Raw genomic sequence first — 19,010 nt, forward strand, 5'->3', positions numbered from 1 at the left:
TTCGTACTTTTAACACTACACAGGCCGGGACCGATTAGGTTTCATGAGATCACAAGGGCGTGAAAACAGAGAATAACACAAATTGAGAAACTACCACCGAAAAGGGTTGCCACTTACTTTCTGATTGATGACAACTTCCTCTCTAAACACTACACCGAAAATGGTTGCCACTTACTTTCTGATTGATGACAACTCCTCTCTAAACCGGAAATGAGCACATTTCGATGTTATGTGATTTTACTATAGAACTCCAGTTTGGGACGAAATGGACGCCGTATCCTAGTTTATTGAAATCACTATACTGGATAGAGTTAAATACAATATAATGAAAGGAAACAGGTGTATGTTTGTATACGATTATTAAAAACACTTTAAAGTGAAAAAACGTAATGTACAATGCATCATGCATTTCCGGGTTTATTACGTCATTTTACAGCCATATACTGTATATCATACTTTAATTGCGATCTGAGTGAAGTTGTTTTGGATAAGGTACGCCCTCTTAAGTCCATTTCAAGTTCTACAAAACTGCTACCCGAACAAATGCATTTACAGTACACTAATGTGTAGTATTATGTATGTTACATAATTACTAGAACTTTTTAATTCCTCAACAACGGCAAAAGAAGTTTCAGCTCCTTATTTGTACCTTTTTATGTTATATTTACAACTTACTTTTACTGTGTTTCATCAGTAGTCTTTCTGTGTGACACTGGGCGAATATTTTACTTATTAGTAAATGCTAAATAAAATGGGAAACATTATTTTGTGGGGTTTTTTTTTACTTTAACAAATATATATTTTTTAAAATGCCTAAATTAGAGCTGGAGTTTCAATCGATCATTCGAATGCACAAACTCATCAGTCCAAGCTTCCCCCCCCCCCCCCCCCCCCAAGACTGTGCAACAATTAATCCGTGCGAAAATGACTTAAAAAACAAAACAAACATAGTAAACACAAAGGAACATTTTATTGTGACGTGACAAATAGTTCCCGGGACCTTAAAGGTCTAAAATAAATATAAATATATTTTCACATCAAACAATGGAAGAAAACAACTGCAGACAACGAACTGATCAGTCAACAATTATTACAGTAGTTTAGTCACTTTCTTTCTTATTCTTTTTTTTTTTAAACAAATACTCTTGAGATCTTTCCACGTGTGCTTTGCTGCTATCTGGCGGCTGTTTGCTAGAACAACACACCGCGTTACCTGTTTTTTTGTTTTTGTTTTTGTTTTTAAAGCAGGTTCTGTACAACAACAACAACAAACACAACAACAACAAAAACAAATTGACTAAATGAGCAAACAAACGTACGATTGCGTTCTTGAGAAGAAAAGGACATATGATTTACTTCCCACTAGGCTAAAGGCCTCAAAAGATTCACAGTGGACCACAAGTTCGATAAAGAAAAAAGCAAAAACCCTTAGTGGAGATTCTTTTTGATGCAAATGAAATCGAACGTGACAGATAATCGATTAAAAAGAAAAAAAATCATCAGAGTGCAAAGTGTCGCATCTCAAAGGGATTGACTGCTACAGTACATTTTCTTTACACAGAGAAGGGGGAAAACCAAAAGGGAAAACGGAGCAACTGCGAGTCTCTTCCAGAAGGAATTTACTGGTTAAGCTTTTGTACAAAACGTAGTGTCTTTTTTCATTTGGCGATTCTTGCAAAATGATACTTTTTCAGTTTTGTTTGACTTGATATTGAAATATGTCAATTTCCAGGGGCAATAAAGTACAGTGGGACCTCTTAAAGTCAGTGTGATGATAACAAGAGAAAAGGAATAATTTGTAAGATTTTTTTGCTAATGTTTGGGTTGAATTTCATGTAAATGATGAATGCATGATTTTTTTTCAACTCAACTCAACTGTATTTATAGAGCATTTTCAAACAGCCATCACTGCATACAAAGTTATTATGCATATAATATATAATATAATGCATATAAAGTTCAATTACATTGAAAGGAAAGTAGAAATGTGATGATAACCATAGAATGGGAAACTGGGCTATTGGGATAATGAGATATTTTCTAATCTTGTTCTTTCTTGGTGTAATTTAAAAATATATATATTTAAAATTTCTCATAATTTGTATTTTTGGTATTCTAGAGTGATGATGCCCCTCCCCGCTGGAAGCGAGTGTTGGTGCGAAGCAGAACAGGCGAGTGAAATGTTTGAGATTTTCACAGTTTCTAGGAAAAAAAAAAATCCAATCAAAATTGTGCCTTTACTCAGCCAAGGACTGAAGTCTGTCCGCTTGATTGTAGCTGAAACCCGTGTCTTTGAAAACCTAAATTTGTAGCCTGCAAGCTAACAAAAACGACTTTGCATTGGCGTATCGCGACAGCTTGGAACCATATTATCTCAGGTGGTTTAATTTTACGTCGTCTCTCTAAAAATGCCCCCCCCCCCCACCCCAATTGGGTTGTACAGGTTCAGGGGCACAATCATGGTGAAAACTGTTTGGAACTGATTTATCATTGGCCTCATTGAAAAATAAATAAATAAATAAATAAATTGTCTGGTAGACTTTTTAGATGCACCGTATTTTAGTCAAAATGAGATGACATACATGTTACAGAGCGCTATCAGTACAAGTACGCAACTCTTGAGTACTCATTAAAACTGATATCAAGTACCGATACCACTAGTTTAAGAGGACAGCTGTAACTGGTAAAATGGATCATAGTTTGGGGGTGTATTTAGGATCTTAACTATTGATAGAAGCCACTGTGCACAACAAATAGTAACCCCCCTCATGAATACCTCACCAGGAAATGGGACACTGTGATTTCCTCAGAATGTTGCAGAAGTGATTATTTGAAAACGTGAACACCAGCAGAGACTGAGAGAAATAAAGTGTTGCAGATCTGTGTCCTAATGATTAAGAGCAATAAGGAACATGAGCTGCGTTTCCACATCAATGAACATCAGTAATGATTAATCGGACCGCCCGCGACCCTCGTGAGGTCAAGCGGCACGGATAGTGGATGGATCATGGTCAACGAGTTTGTGGACCACCTCTTTGCGGAGACGTGTCGTTGGATGGATGTGAAGATACAAGAAGGCTTGTGTTTTCTTTGGCACCAACACAAGTGGTGCACATCAGCTAATAGTGCCTGGCTCCAGGGGCCGGGGGAGTCGGGGGCGGGGGGCTTTCGATGTAGGACACTCTCTTCCGCTGTGCTCCACTTCAGCTATTAATACACCCAAACAAAAGAAGAAGGGTTGGCAGGTGGAGGGCAGTGGGGTGGGGTGGTGAGGGGCGGAGGGGGGGTGGCAGTGAGTTCAAGGAGAGCTTTGTAGGTCTGTTGTGCTGCGGATTCCACGGATCGCACTTTTTGCATTCCCATTGTGGACGAATGACGCGGCGTAAGTGGCTGCTGTCGCGCTGCAAAGACGACGAGGACCCTCCGAAATATTTAAAACTGGTCACAAAATGGGGGCTGCATAGTTCAAAGCAAAACGGGAAATGATGGGCGCAGTGGGACAAAACAAACACCAGTTTTGCATAAATCACATGAGAGAGAGAGAGGACGGAGCGGCTACTGTATCTCGAGGTTATTCTCAGCGGTGGTATCGCGCTTTGGTTTTCCGGCTGAGTGCATCCGAACGAAAGACTTGGAGGAGCGACTTCCACCAACAAACGAAACTCCACGAAACGCAAGCGGACAGACGAAGGACGCGAGGGCCGGGCCGGGGCGGGGTTTGGCATGCATAGCTTTCGAAATTCTACAACTCTAGACTTGACGCGCAAACGAAGGAGTCGTCGTGGCAGCAGGCGTGGTTCAAACAGCCCCTTTCATGCTGCTTTTCTGGCCGCTGCAGCTTTGCGCATTCGGATAATCGACAGCAGCAGTTGGTTGGCTTCGACGCGGACCGAGGACAGTGGCAAACAAATCAATGTTACGGTAGAGCGAAAACTGCCTCCGAGAGAATGGGACCTGCTCGCTGAGTCACAATCTGGTCGCGGTTCCGACTGCGCTGTACGCACACGATACTCAATTGTGGGTCGAGTGACATCCCCCAAATATTCTTCAGCCGCACCTCACAAAAACAGCACAGCGGCGAATCGGAAGAGAGCCGGCGTGAAACGGGGCTTGTAATTGGTGGTCCCACAAGGGTACCGCACATAATTGATTTCTGTTAGGGTTGTGGTGGGAAACCGTTCTGACGAGCTTGTACCCGCCACAGCGGTGCCGAATGCGGCCCACTTACTGAACATGTCTTCGGTTTAGCGTGTATTTCGATGGTTAGCGTAGAATATTCTCACCACCATATCCAAACAGGTAAGAAACCGACAAACCTCAAAACATTTTCGGACCACAAAAAATATATTAAAAAAGCATCTCTGAAGGAGACAGTCAGTTGTTATGCTAAGCTAACTAGCTAAAGGTTGCAGCATTTGGCAGAGTCCAGGTGCTACCTATTTTCACATCAAACTGGCGTAAACTAATTATGATAAGCGTGTATGTCACGCATTAAAATTCACATTTGCATTTTTCTGTTGATGCCTCCTGGAAATACCGCGCTCATGCTCACTTGATATGCTACATTTCTAGGAGAATCGGCGCAGACGCTTTGAATTTCTGACAAAAACAAAACAAACATTATAAACCGCGCCACCAACTCATCAGCAGTTTGCAATTTTTGGGCCCATTTATTTTATTAATGAGCATAAATGGAAGTTGAGGGAGCGTTTGAGCCGTCTGCTTTGGGACTTTAGCGCATGGCCGCTGCTTTGAAGTCATGTGGCATATCGACGCCTTCCTACGGAGCCCCAGACATGACGGGGATTTTTTTTTTCCCCTCGCTTGTGGTCACGAAATGGTCACACTGGTCCACAGCAAATTTGAATCAGAGATGGCTTGATGTGTCCCAAAATATACTTTTGATTTTTTTAAAAATGTCTTTACTTAAAATCTATCACATCAGCTTTTTGACATGATTTGATTTTTTTTTTATGTTTGGCCGATTAAAGCTTCAGGGGTACACAAGACAAAAAAAGAGAAGGTGCACTTGTGTCCAGCAATGACGTGAATATTTTTCATTTTCGTTTTCAACTTTGTTCACAAATTTGTATTCGCTGTGCAATAAAATACCAACTTCCAGGCCACAAATGAGCACGTCGTCATGTCTTGTCTGGGGCTTTGTATTTTTGGAGTGAAGGGACAAATAGTGTTGCATGCATTTGGTTGATTTTTAAGTGCAGCGTTTGGAATCGGGCTACACTGCTTAGACATTCAAGTTAGTGACGCTAACCTAACTCTGAGTAGCCACTTAGCAATAATGCTCTCTCTCTGCGCAAAAAAAAAAAAAAAAAGGGGGATCCACCATCGACCACAAACTACTTCTTGGAAAAACTACTTCTTGCAAAACAGTCTTTTTGAGCTTAGACGCACGTACGGTGCGCAAAATAGCGCCACCATCTCCACACATACTCGCCTCCGGGTCATAAATAATTTAACAATACATCCCATCATAAATAATAATCTGTCGTACAAATGGCGTATAAATACCCGTGCTCCACGTGGCTCGCCGAAGACGGCAGAAGTGGACCCACGATGCAACCAAGCATTCGTATTTCCTCCCTTGTGGCTCAGGCTTTTCTTTTTTTTTTTCCCTTTGGACCTTTCGGGGACCATCGCGCAAGACGGGGGATGGAGGGGCTTACAAGCTGGAAATGTCGGGACAGGAGGGCAGCCCTTGCGTTGTTTTTGTTTGTTTTTTTTGCCTTGTGACAACTCCTTCCTGGTCCTGTCCTTGATTGACACAGTGTGAGTGTGTGAATGTGTTGCAGTGTTTGTGTACGTGTGTGTGTGTGTTTTTGAGTTTATGTTTGTGTGTGTGTGTGTGTTTTGTATCTACGTGGGTGTGTGTGTGTGTAGGCCCGGGATCGAGAGCGGGACGAGCTATTGCTAGAGGAGGTTTGCTCCTTGTTGCACGCTTGTCATGCAATTTAAAAAAAAAAAAAAAAAAAAGGAGCAAAGAGAGTGGTCACTTCCCATCGGAAAAGTTAAAGGCGGGAGGCGCCGGCTGCTGCTGCTGCTGCCGCCCCGAGTCCGTTGCGGTGGGCGTGCCGACGGGCGTGGTGCCCGGCGTGCCCTCGGCGGGCCGGTGGCTCCCCTCGGCAAAGTTCTTCTCCTGGGACTGCGACGAGGACGACGAGGAGTGGGTGCTCTCGCCGGAGCTGCTGCGCGTCTCGGTGCTGGTGCTGGTTTTCTTCATCTTCCGCCGCTTAGCCAGCGGCGCCTTATCCACCGTTTGCAGGCGGAAGCCTTCCCGCTTGCATTTGTTGAAAGCCTGCCGCCACAACGAGGAGGACGGCGGACGAACGTGATTATCGTTGGTCTCGTTTGAACTCCCGGTTCGAGGAGTGAATCACGACTATTAGACGGGAGGCATCAGGCGAGCTCACGTTAAAGGTAGCTTTGACGTAAGTGTGGACCGACGCGGTGGATGAGCCCAGGATGTCCGGCGTCATGAGCGGGTTGGAAGACAGCTGGCTGTCGTCCTGGAGCCAAGCGTTGTAGCGGAGGCCGCACATCTTGATCCGCTTGCTCGGGTCCACGGTGAGCAGCTCTGCGGGACCGCAGACGGTTAAAGTCGGGAGCGCCAAGTCCCACGACCCGCATAAAAAAAAATGGGGAGGCGGCCTGACGTCGGAATGCCGAGGACAGGCCGCGAAAACCTCCCGTCTGTTCTCACCTTGGATGAGATCTTTGGCCTGCTGCGACACGTTCCTCCAGGCTTCGCCTTCAAAGGAGAAGTCCCCCTGTTTGATTTTCTTCATGATTTCCTCGGCGCTGGTGTGGGTCACGCTCTGCTCCTGACATTGGAAAGGCACCCGGCCGGACAGCATGGTGTACTGCGAACGACGTCGTCAAATTCAACACACTGCGACAACGGGGCACATACACTTTGCTCGACGGATGCTCGGCTTCGCTTTGGCCTTCACGTGCATTTTGCCTTGAAACGACAGAATGGGTCACGGTTGACGCTGTTTTTTTGTTTTTTTTGACCGACTCTCCACTCACCAGAATGACGCCCAGGCTCCACAGATCGCACGACTCGTCGTAGCCGTCATACTTGAGGATCTCGGGCGCGGCGTACTGCAGGGTGAAGCACGGCGTCTTCAGGAGCTGATTGTCCGGCGGCTTGAGGCGAGCGAAGCCAAAGTCGATGATTTTGATCTCGGAGCTCTCGCTCTCGTCAGTGAAGAGCAGGTTCTTCAAAATTTTTTGGACTTGTTTGTGAGTTGATGAAAGTCGCCAAGTCATGCGCGGCGAGTGTGCCGACTACCTCTGGTTTCAGATCCCGGTGCAGCACGCCGACGTCGTGCATGTGGCTGACCGCCGACACCAGCTTGCGCATGATGCCACTGGCCTCCGTCTCGCTGAAGTGCCGCTTGCGGCGGATGCGCTCCAGCAGCTCCCCTCCGCCGAGCAGCTCCAGGACCAGATAGGTGTGGATCTGCCGCAATGCAAAACAAAAAAAAACATCAATAAGTCATCTTTGACAAATTCACCTGCTCGCACATTTTTCTGTCAAATTAATTTTTGTGCTCTTTGTGTAACGCCCTAAAAATGCCACCCAACCACGAGAAGCTAATTGTGGAGTTGGCCGGTGCTAAACCGCGGTCTGTTCCCGGCAGTGGTGGGAAAATAAACAACGGATCAGCTGGTAAGGGTTAGCTGCTTAACAAAAAGTGAAAAAAAAGTGCTTGTTTGCAATGTATAATGGGAATACAAAGTATACAAATGAGGTCAGGGAAAGCCTACTAGAACATCCGACCTTGATTTGGAGTTCATCAGAGGTACCCAGGAGGGTTTTACAAACATTTTTCTTGTTGCCCTCAAAGGTTGAACATGTTCAAAATATCTTTGCGACGAGAAAAGCTGTTTGCGACCGTTAATGGAGTTTCCAAATGTCTGGCAGACGTCTTTGCAACCTTGAACGAACCCTGACGAAAAACTAACGATCGGGCCGTGCGCAAACCTTCGCAGCTCCGTGAGATACGGGCTTAAGACTTGCGCATGTGGGGCGGAGGTGGTGTGACAATTGTTTATGAGGATTATTGCCGAACACAGCCACATCCCCGGTTAGAGTCGGAGTGAGTGAAAGTGGGAGGCGGACGCACCTGGTCGTGGTAAATTTCGTGCATCTTGACAATGTTTGGGTGGCCGTCACAGAGCTTCAGAGCGGCGATTTCCCGCTGAGTCTGCGCCTCCATCCTGGAGGCCAAAGACAAAAAGGAAGCGCTCACAACAACATCCGTTTAAATCAGGAGTTTTTCTTCCGTGAACTTTGTACCGCTTGCTGACTATCTTGACGGCGTATTTCTGCCCAGTTTTCTTGTGCGTGCAGCGCCTGCAGATGGAGAAGCTCCCCTCGCCCAAAGCGCTGTCCTTGAGGTCCATCTCGTAGCTCATATAGAAAGGCGAGTCCTGCCACAAGCCAGAGACGGAAAATGCTCAATATAGGAAAATACATTCCAGGTCCGCTTGCCCGCCGCTGCACTACGATGGGTAAAAAGTCGCAAGTTGCTTCTTTTTTTTAAATTTTTTTTACTGATGAGGTCATGTCAAATAGGCTCCCATCGCGAGTGACAACACGCTCGGTGGCGTTTGTAGGCTCCACACTGTAAAGTATTCAATTTGCAAATAAGGCTTCTGGGAGTGGCCGTTTAATGAAAGAACCCCCCGAGGCTCTCAGCAACTCGTGCAGCTCATATGCCGATGAGGCGAAAGCTCGCTCCAAAGCGCGCCGACATGGCGAAGCAGTGATCGACTGGGAGTGTAACGTGGTGTAATTATTGTGGGAAATGTGCAAGAAAAAAAATGTTTTTTTTGAAAAAATAAGGACCAGGCAAGCGTGACGGCCGCGGCTGGATGTTTTGAATAAGTCCTCACATCCGCTGGCAGTGCAAGCGGACATGAATGGCTGCGAGAGGCACTTGTGAGCGCGAATGGTTGTTTGTCTCTGTGTGCCGTGTGATTGGCTGGCAACCGGTTCAGGGTGTCCCCCGCCGACTGCCTGAAGACAGCTGGGATAGGCTCCGGCACCCCCCCCCCCCCCCCTTGTGAGGATAAAGGGGTTCAGACAATGGATGGATGAAATCTCTACTTTTGGTTCAGTCCTCACATGGGTCTATGTTTATAAGTTATTGAGCAAGTTCATGTTAATTACGAAACAAACATGCTGTTTTTTTGGTTTCCTGAAAAGCGATGGAAAAAAAAAATAGTATCGGGGATGCGAGGACTCCGTCAACCGCCAGCAATATCCGTGGGCCATCTGCAACATCGTTTATCCTGTTCAGGGTTGCGGGGGTGCTGGAGCCTTTCCCAGCAAGATGCAAAAAGGAAGAAAGAAAGTCATCGCAAATGAACTGATCGCATCATCGGTGGCGATGGAGAAGCCGCAAAGAATGTGCAGCTGCGTCGTCGTGCTCAGAACAATGCGTCCGTCCGTACCTTCATCATAGCGCTGCGGGCCACTGCCACCGACCCGGGCCGCTCGGAGCCACCGCACAGCTGGACGGGGTCGTCCATCACCACGTTCCTCTTGAACAGGATGGAGGGGGACATGAAAGAGTAGCCCTACAAATTTTTTTTTCAAACCACACAAATACGCACAAATGGGAGGGGGGGTTAACATGCCGTCAAAACCCCTTCATCAACAGCAGAGGTGATGTTTTCAGAAACGTTTTTTTAACTGATAGCCACTGCAAAAGATCAAACTTCAAGGGTGAAACGTATGTGAAGCTGCTTTTCATGCAAAACAGCACACTAAGATGATTGAATACTTTGAATTGTCCCGGTGTGAGACGACTTAACATGTTATGGGGCCGCTGGAGAATGGGATGTGGTGGCACCCTGCTGGCTGTGAAGCCTGCCCTCTGCAGGTTGGAGCGTAATGTTCCCCCCTCCACGTGTGCTCGTCAGTGTGTCGTGTATTCATGTGTGACAGGAGCTCAGTCTGGAGGGGTTTTTTTTCCTTTATGTTCTCACCATCGCTTATGTTTTTATTTTTATCTGAGAAAACAGGACACTGTAAAAGGCAACCCGGCGGACTCCCGTTCTGTATCCCTTTGTTGGTCATTCTTTGTCTATTTTCTTGGGGCGGATTGTGTCTGTCCCATTTCATTGCAACCTGAGCTCAAGCCTCAAGAGATTTGATGAGCTCACATGTGAAGTTTTGTTGGACTTTTGGCCTATTTCTCCAGACAACTTTTTGGCAGGTCTACAACTTGAGAGATTTCCACTGTATGTTTCAACCAGTGACATTTTTGGTCCATCTTTCCCTGGAGATATAATCGCCAGTCTAATAATCACCCCAATTCTGTGCGGAAATTGTCCAGCTGTTCCTTTTTTTTTTTTGGTGTGTTGTTGCTGTACCAACGCTCATTGTGAAGAGACGACCGCTTCATTCCAACTGCGGGGATTCCGGAGCCCCAAGAGCTGGCATTCATTTTACACACACACGCACACACACACAGCTGTGGCGTGCGCGAGTGACGGCATCGGATGGACGGAAGGATGGCTGCGTCGTCAATAAGATGCCCCAAATTGCCGGGCTTGAAAATGTGATTGCTGTCAAAATCACAGCCTGGCGCTGTTAATACAATTTTAATTCTGTTTTGTGAGGCACCGTTGGTGGAGCGGAGGGGGGCGCGGGGTAAAAGCCCCTCCCCTCCCCAGGCGGGCCGAGAGAGAAAAACGTTCAATCAAAGACGGGAGGCGTCACCGCGGCAGACGCGGCGACGCTCCACGAGTGCCACCTTTTATTCCATCAGAGAAGCCGAGCTAATGCGTCTATTGATCGCGGCCCGGCTCGAGCATCCAGAAGGCAATCGAGAGTTGAAATTGCAACGCCCGCACATCAGCTGGCGGTGGGGAGTTATGGCCCGTATTACGGTTCAAAGCCGAGCCCTCAAAAATAGTCATTCGCATCTGCGGCTTCAATGGGGCAAACCGCGGGCGGCTGCAATTACGCCGATGAAAGGCTCGTTGAAGCGGCGTGAATGGCGACGGGCCCGCACACAGACGCGTGTTGACTTACAGCAACCTTTTGAGGACATTCACAACTTGACACTCGACTTGGACTGCGGCGGAGCGCGTCAAATATAGTCGCAAAAGGCAGAACAGGAATCAACATTCCGCACGAGAGGAGCAAATATTAACGGAGGAGTGCGCGGTGACCGATTTTTGGTGTCATGACGTGACAATGTAACATGGGAAAGGAGACGCGCGTTCATGCGTCCATTTTCTAGAGCGGTGCTTTCACCCTGGGATCCCGCCAAAAGCGTATTGCTAGCTATGGCGTATGCTAGCCATGGGCTAAGCTGCATTGTATTTGTTGACAAGCGCACCGGAAACACTTCCTGACGCTTACCCAATATTGTATGTTCTATGTGAGAACTTGGTACATCCGTCCTGTCCTGAAAAACTCACAATACTAACACCTCTATATTTTTTAATGAATTTATTTATTGATTGATTTTTACGAGCCGTCCACGACTCACTCAAAATGCATGCAGAGTCCTACGCTGTGTCATTAAAAATAACCAGAATGTTTGGTGTCCCACCTGGAAGATGCGGTCACAGTTCTGCGGCAGAGCGGCGGGTGAGTAGGTGGGGTCCATCTCCGTGAACTCCTCCGCAAAGTTGCTGACGTCCAACTCGTCCCGGATGACCGGTTTGAATGGGGCGGGCACCTTTTTGGCCGACAGGTCCTCCCAGTTGATTTTCTGCGGGGTGTAAGGGGGGAAATTCGATGTCAGCGACTCCATCTGTGGTCATCTTGACATTTCTAGAATTGAAGGACATTTTACGTCCCTCCCATCAAATGGTGGTTTGAAAACTACCCAAGAGGTCTTGGAGTAACCCCTAAAATGCCATTTGTCTCTTGTCCCACCCCCCTAATGACCAAATTGAATCTCAAATAAAGTAGTTAATATGAAATGTAAATAATAAATAAACAGAGTTCATATTGACTGCTAGCATTAGCAGTGACAAAGTTTCTAAAACAAAGTATGTCTTGTGTTTAAACATACAATGTGTGTAATTCTTTTTGTTGTTTGTTTAGTTTTAGTTTAGTTGTTTTTTTTTAACTGCTTAAAGCACGCTCAGCAAGGGAAGAATCACATCATCTCACGCGCTTGATGGACAAGCAACACAGGGCATTCGGGGTACTTTCAAAACGCAGAAATTTGCAAACACACACCGCGCTGTTGGGCACATTCATCGTTTTTCTTCTATTAGAATTGATTTTTTTTTTTTTGTCACCGTGTCAAGGTACAATCAAAATCCCGATTCGATGTCGCAGAATGGCCCAGCTCTCTGCCACAGATGGCAGCACGGACCTGGTAAAATGGATGCTTCTTGACAGTCTCCACCCCGTTTGGACCTGAGCCGAGCCTCTTCTCGGGATCTTTGGTGAGCAGCCGCTGGATGATGTCTTTGGCCAGTGGCGCCATGTCTTTGGGGAAAGGAGGATCTTTTTTTAGAATCCTCCTGGGGCAGACGGAGCCAGACAGATGTTTCAGTGGACGATACGCGCGGCCGATGGAAAAACAAGTCATCTGAGAAGTCGATTCACACCTGGCGATGTCTGTGTGCGAGTTCTCGTCACCGTCGACGGTGAAGGGAGAGCCGCCGGTCAGAAGTTCGTACATCAAAACGCCCAGACTCCACCAGTCCACCGCCTGCGAGGGAATACACACACACACAGGCACACACACACACAGACACACGTTTGATGCTAGCGCTCTTGGCGTGTATGGGCATCAGTTAGCATAAATCACGGCAGTAAAAGTAGCGAAGTCACCTTGTCATGTCCAGACTCGCCTCCTTCCACAATCTCAGGAGCCATGTACTCGATAGTGCCGCACATAGAAAAGGCTCGATCCACCTGTTTCAGTGGAAAAAAATCCACACTCAGCATTGTTGTCTTTGAAAAGGCCTTTTAAAAAAAAAAAAAAGTAAATCAGCTGCTATTACTCAGATTGTTCAGGCTGCATATAAATGTAACGATGGAGATGTTATTCGTTTGTGTATATTGTTTTATTTTGCATACCATTACATGTTGAAACATTGTGCGAAATTATGTACAGTATAGTATAATAAATAAATGCATTACCCTTATTATCAGCTGTATAAACGCAATAAAACTAAATATTTCTTAATAATGTATCTGGAACATAATTGACCGGCTACCTGATGAAAAAAAGAGCAAAACATTTTTATACAATGCAGCAAGGTTATTCAATGTCACAAAATTGATAAATGAATGCATTTATGAAAATGCAAATTCATTATTACAAAAATTTGCCTGTCAGGATGCAGAATACAATGCACGGTTAAAAAAATAAATAAATAAACTGCACGGAAAAAAAAAATCCATGAAACAGCAAAGCTATGAAAGATGTTATAGTGAGGGATTACGATATTTTAAAATAAAAAGAAAAAATGTGTTTCATCTACTATTCATCCATTATCTGAACCGCTTTGGCGGGATGCACCCTTGAACTAGTTGCCATTCATTTGATTTATCATACGGCATCAGTGGCTTTCATTTTTCTTCCCCCCCCAACATTAAAAAAAATAAAGTTCACTCTGGTTCTTACTCTAATGTGAATCACAGGATGAAGACAAACCTGGTCAAATTCTTTACTGAGGCCAAAGTCTGTGAGGACGATGTGACCGTTTGAATCCAGCAAAATGTTTTCCAGCTTCAAGTCGCGGTACACGATCCCGAGCTGCAACGGGGGAAGAGGCCGTTACTAAGGACTACAAACAATGTGAAGACGCGACCGGTGCGCCGGCGCCGTCACCTTGTGGAGATGCTCCAGCGCCAGCACGATCTCGCCGCTGTACAGCGCCACTTCCTGCTCCTTGAAGCGCACCCGCTGCACCAGGTGCGTGAAGAGCTCGCCGCCATTGACGTAATCTGCGGAAGTCAATCATAGTTATAAGAATGCCTTGGATTTGTAGAGTGCGTTTGGGGAGCAGTGGAGGGGGAGGGGCATTAAAATGTTAGACCAGGGTCATTTTGTTATCAGTTTAGAAAAAAAAACGTTGCCAATGCATGTTAAGATTTGGCGGTAAAGTTTTTCAATTGCAGCGCACGAGTAGATGTGCCGGGTCCAAATTGCTTGTTGTGGGGCAATTATTGATTCAATTTTTTTTGCGATGATTGTTGGCCGTGTTGCTTGGTGTCAAGCTTCTCATGTCCGTAACAACAGAAAATTGGCAACACACCGAGAATGAGGTGCAGCTTGGTGTCGGTCTGGAAGGCGTAGTGGAGCGTGACGAGGTAGGGTGACTGGCGGATGTGCTCCAGCACCTGACGCTCGCTGCGCGTGTGCTCCGCCGTCTTGGCCTTCTGCACGATGGTGGCCTTCTTCAGGACTTTCATGGCGTACAGCTTGCCCGCGTCGTGGCCGCTCACCTTCCTCACCAGGAACACCTTGCCGTACGCTGACGGGGGGGGAGTTGACAAAAGGACACAGGGGACACAGTTTGGCGCACACACACACACACGAAAATCAGCTTTACCATCAACAACGGGGACTTACCTCCAGTGCCAAGCACCTTGAGCAGCTCAAAGTTTTCTATTCCCACCCGTTCCACGTGGCCCGTCAAGTTGGCTGCGAGACACAGAAACACACACGCACAAACTATTATAAAAGTATCACCCGGATATGATGGCCATATAAAAGAGACGGCGGCAAAGTCTTTCTTGTCACGCTCGCTTTTAGACAGCAACCATTTTGAGAGCAAGGAACCACATTTTTGAATGTGTGTGTGACTTGTGCTAAAATGGACCCACAGAGCCAAAATGAGTCACAGTGACCCATCTTGTCCGAATGAGGTTTTGGCTTAATCAAAAAAAAAAAAAAAAAGATCTCAGCTTTTCAATGATATGTCAACCGTTGCATCATTATTACTCATTACATTATTAACACAGATATGAATAGGTTGATGTGACACCACCACCACCCACCCCGAGCCCGGTGCCGATTATTTTACTCAAACGAACAGCAATGGATCAATCGGAGGCCAGTATTTTGGGGTCATGATGTGAACTCGATCGTTGAAAAAGCTGCTGGCTTTTATAATGATACCCGTATGTTGGGATATGGAAGACATAAAAAGGAGCAAATAACTAGGTTTTTCCAAGCCAATAACCGATCAGTGAGTTAAAAAAAAAAAAAGATAACGAATCACTGATCCAGTCAGAAGATATAACAACCAATGTATTTCAATTTTTTTTTAACTGCATGGTTGTAGTGATTTATCTCAACTCAACTCAATTTATGTCTTATTTTGTGAATGCATAAAGTGCTCAGTCTGCCGAACCGATGAGATCTGTGTAAACTCGACAAATGAACACAAAAATACAAAAATAATCATATTCATAATCATCATAAAGAAGCTGGGGAAGTTCATGTGTAATAAATGGTGAAACATCAGTGCATTGGTCGTATGAATGTGAGGTTGTGCAATATGAAGCAGTGAGCCCGCTCCAACGGTCGGAGTGCTTTGAAATGACAGAATGAATGAGTGAGTGGCAAACAAAAAGCAGCGGCGTACTGACAGCACCCCCTCGGGCGCCTTCCGAGTTTGTTGACCTGCAAAAATGTGTGCAATGTTTATTAAAAAAAAAATAACTAAACAAAACATGTTACATAAATAGCATGCTTGTTCTGCACACCCACTGGAAATATACACGAGAGGAGGAGGAGGGTCATTAGCGTCCATCTGTGAGGTCTTCGGTGCGACTCACGATGTCTCCGCACAGCCGGATGATCGTGCTCAGTGTGCATATCGTCGTGAACGCCTCACCCCAGAGAGCGATTTGAGTGCCTCCAACTAGACGTGACAAGGCTGGGAGGGCATACAACCACAAACAACCCCCCCCCCCCCGCACTCCCCAATCGACTGCCGGGTCAGGGGTGTGCATTGCATAACGCCGTTGTCGTGCTCGCCCCGCCGAGGCCGAGTTTGATCTCTGTGTTTATTAATAGACCCGCAGCGGAGGTGCACGACCGAACGCAACTAGCTCTGCTCCTCAAAAACTAGGTCCTGGGCTGACTGGAATCTTGAAGGCTGATGACAATTCCAAAATTTGGCAGGGGAACAGTTGAGTGTCATTATTTTCATCCATCAAGCGGCCAATATAGATGGATCTTTCAGCGTATTGATCAAAGTAAAATGCGAATTTTGGCAATGGAAAAAGGTTTTGCAAATAAGCAATGTCAGGCCCGCACACCACCTCGCATATTTTTGTTTTGAGCGGATATGACATCACATGTACGCCACAAAAAAATAGCAGCGGACGATTAAGGAAGACATGTTTGAGGGGGCAAAGAAATTGAGATATTTCTGGAATTAACGAAAGAAGCGAATATTAATGAGATAATGCACCCGTGTTTCCATACAGACGGAGAACAACGTGTCTTCTTCTGCACGTTGACAGATCCCTGACTTGTGCGTCCCCAGCTTGAAAAGTGGACTGTATAAATCTCTATGTCCAAATCTAATTGGATATTACCACTTCATGTATTCTATCACCTTCCCTCCAACAATCCACTACATTCTGTAATACCCCATAATTTGTATGCTACACAATATTTATTGACTTTCCAGTACTTGATCCGGATTATTTTCAAAATGACTAACTTGTGAACTGTTAACCCTTGAAGTGCAATCTAAGCAAGCGTACCATCTCCCCGTAAACACTTACAACTCTCCGTTAATCCTTTTACCCATTTCAATCTTGAATTCTAGTATCTGATGGACACGGCTACTCCCACTCTATCGTTTTTATGCTTAGATGCATCGGTACAGCTTTTCATGTAATTAACATAACTGGAAATACAATGTCCAAAATCACGACTGCACTCTCCTTGTTCTTCTTCTGTCGCATCAACTGGCACTTGGCAAAGCAGCTTAATCTCCCATTACCGCCACCAACTGATAATATCCTTCTTTTCACGCTAAGGCATAGGTGTCAAACTCAGGTCCTGGAGGGCCGCTGCCCTGCATGTGTTCCAAGTCTCCCTGTTGCAACACACCTGATTCAAATGATCAGATCATCAGCAAGCTCTCAAGACTTGGAAAACATGCAGGACAGCGGCCCTCCAGGACCTGAGTTTGACACCTATGCGCTAAGGGAACCAATGTGAATCGATAGTGGCTATCCATCCATCCATCCATTTTCCGAACCGCTTGATCCTCACTAGGGTCGCGGGGGGTGCTGGAGCCTATCCCAGCCGTCTTCAGGCAGTAGGCGGGGGACACCCTGTATCAGTTGCCAGCCAATCGCAGGGCACACAGAGACGAACAACCATCCACGCCCACACTCACACCTAGGGACAATTTAGAGCGTCCAATCAGCCTGCCATGCATGTTTTTTGGAATGTGGGAGGAAACCGGAGTACCCGGAGAAAACCCACGCAGGCCCGGGGAGAACATGCAAACTGGGAGCTGGAATCGAACCCGGTACCTCTGCACTGTGAAGCCGACCTGCTAACCACTGGACTACCGGGCCGCCCTTGATGGTGGCTAGATATTGCTCACGCTCAAAAACAACAACAAAGAAGGGTGCCAAGTGACCGTGTGTATCTAAAAATAAAAATAAATAAATAAAATAAATCACAAATAAAGGTACCACTGTGGGGGGAGGGGGCGGCCTAGTCAGAAAATCTCTGCAATTTTCGGATTCTGGAGCGCCCAAAGGACAATAGGCGGGTTCCAAACCGCGAGTATCCGGGGGTCCACTGCATTCGTGTATTTATTTATTGCAGTTTTAAAATACATTAATTTACCATTTTTATGTGGTCAAAGCAAATATGCTAATGCGTAAATAATTAAAATACCCTTAATAAATGTTTGGGTTTTTTTTTTTTTTTGATGACGCAAAGCACGTTAGCTCGGCTCCGCTTTTGACAGATCGCCTGTCTTTTGAGCCGTGTGCCCGACCTATTTAAGTTTTGACGTGACTTCGTACAGACAACTGGGTGGGCATGCTAATAACAGGGTCAGACTTATTCAGACGACGAGGGTTTACGGTTTATTCTGGCCAAATGGCACGACAAGCAGCTGGTAAATTGTGGTTGCCGGGGCCGGCCAAGTTAGCTTTGTTTATTAGCCATAGCTCCGGAGTGAGTTGAATGCTTAGGTAACGTTAGTCACCGAGAGGCAGTGCAGTTGGTGGGGAGGCAGTCGCCCCGCTAACCCCCGCCTCTTTTTTGCTCGTTTAAGTAGCTTCAACGAAGAGGACGACTCCCTATTGACACATGTACGGTAGCCCGCCGAAAAATATGTGCGTTAACGCAGCACTCTCACCGTTCCTCAGCTCATGTTTCACCGTAAAGAGGTCACACTCTCTGGACGGTCCCTCCATCGGCGATGGCATTGTGATGATTTCTTTGGGCTCCAGTTCAGATCGGCGATTCCCGGCGAGGTTCCGAGGTTCGATTGACCGAAAAGGAAAACAAATAATACATTAAAAAAATAATCCTTGGTACGAACTTAAAGGTTTTATCACACACGGCACCGACATTTTTACGTGCCCGTATGTTGCCACTGGGGTTGCCAACATGAAGCCAGCACAGCCAGCCAGACAGTCAGTCAGTGGAAGGTGGAAATACTACTTTGCCTCTACCTTCGCAACCAGGCAGCCCCTTGGTGCTCATTGGTGTTGCTACGCAAAATCCCGTTCATTGATTGGCTGTTTGAAAACTGATGACAGGCAAGTCCCGCCTTCGTCAGAACTGTACGAGCTCCAGTGCTGAAGTTCCTTGAAATAAAATTAAGTCCCATAAAATACATTTTCGGTAAATTGAATTCAGTTGACTCATGTTTGATAGAATGAAATTACTGTATTATGATTTAGTGACATCATAAATCATATTAAAATGCATTTGTAACTACATTAAATTGATTAATAAAAACGTGGAAGAGTGGTTAAATATTACTGATTTATCATCCTG

At 46.0% G+C, this 19,010-nt stretch overlaps 1 protein-coding gene across 1 annotated transcript; it reads right to left on the reverse strand.

Annotated features, from left to right (window-relative positions):
• Positions 1–948: 948 nt before the first annotated feature.
• On the reverse strand, positions 949–18,677 carry rps6ka5 (ribosomal protein S6 kinase A5). Its single transcript, XM_086127480.1, has 17 exons — positions 18,364–18,677; positions 14,589–14,660; positions 14,272–14,490; positions 13,845–13,960; positions 13,668–13,769; positions 12,839–12,922; positions 12,613–12,716; positions 12,375–12,525; positions 11,598–11,759; positions 9,484–9,609; positions 8,324–8,457; positions 8,151–8,244; positions 7,313–7,483; positions 7,048–7,239; positions 6,719–6,878; positions 6,429–6,592; positions 949–6,313 (listed from the first exon to the last, which is right to left on the reverse strand). The coding sequence occupies exons 1-17, from the start codon at positions 18,431–18,433 to the stop codon at positions 6,008–6,010; spliced, it is 2,427 nt and encodes an 808-aa protein (XP_085983606.1). The 5' UTR covers positions 18,434–18,677; the 3' UTR covers positions 949–6,007.
• Positions 18,678–19,010: the final 333 nt, after the last annotated feature.

This window comes from Hippocampus guttulatus, chromosome 13, assembly GCF_054856545.1.
Source record: "Hippocampus guttulatus isolate MCC_2025c chromosome 13, RoL_Hgut_1.0, whole genome shotgun sequence".
Classification (NCBI taxonomy): Eukaryota; Metazoa; Chordata; class Actinopteri; order Syngnathiformes; family Syngnathidae; genus Hippocampus; species Hippocampus guttulatus.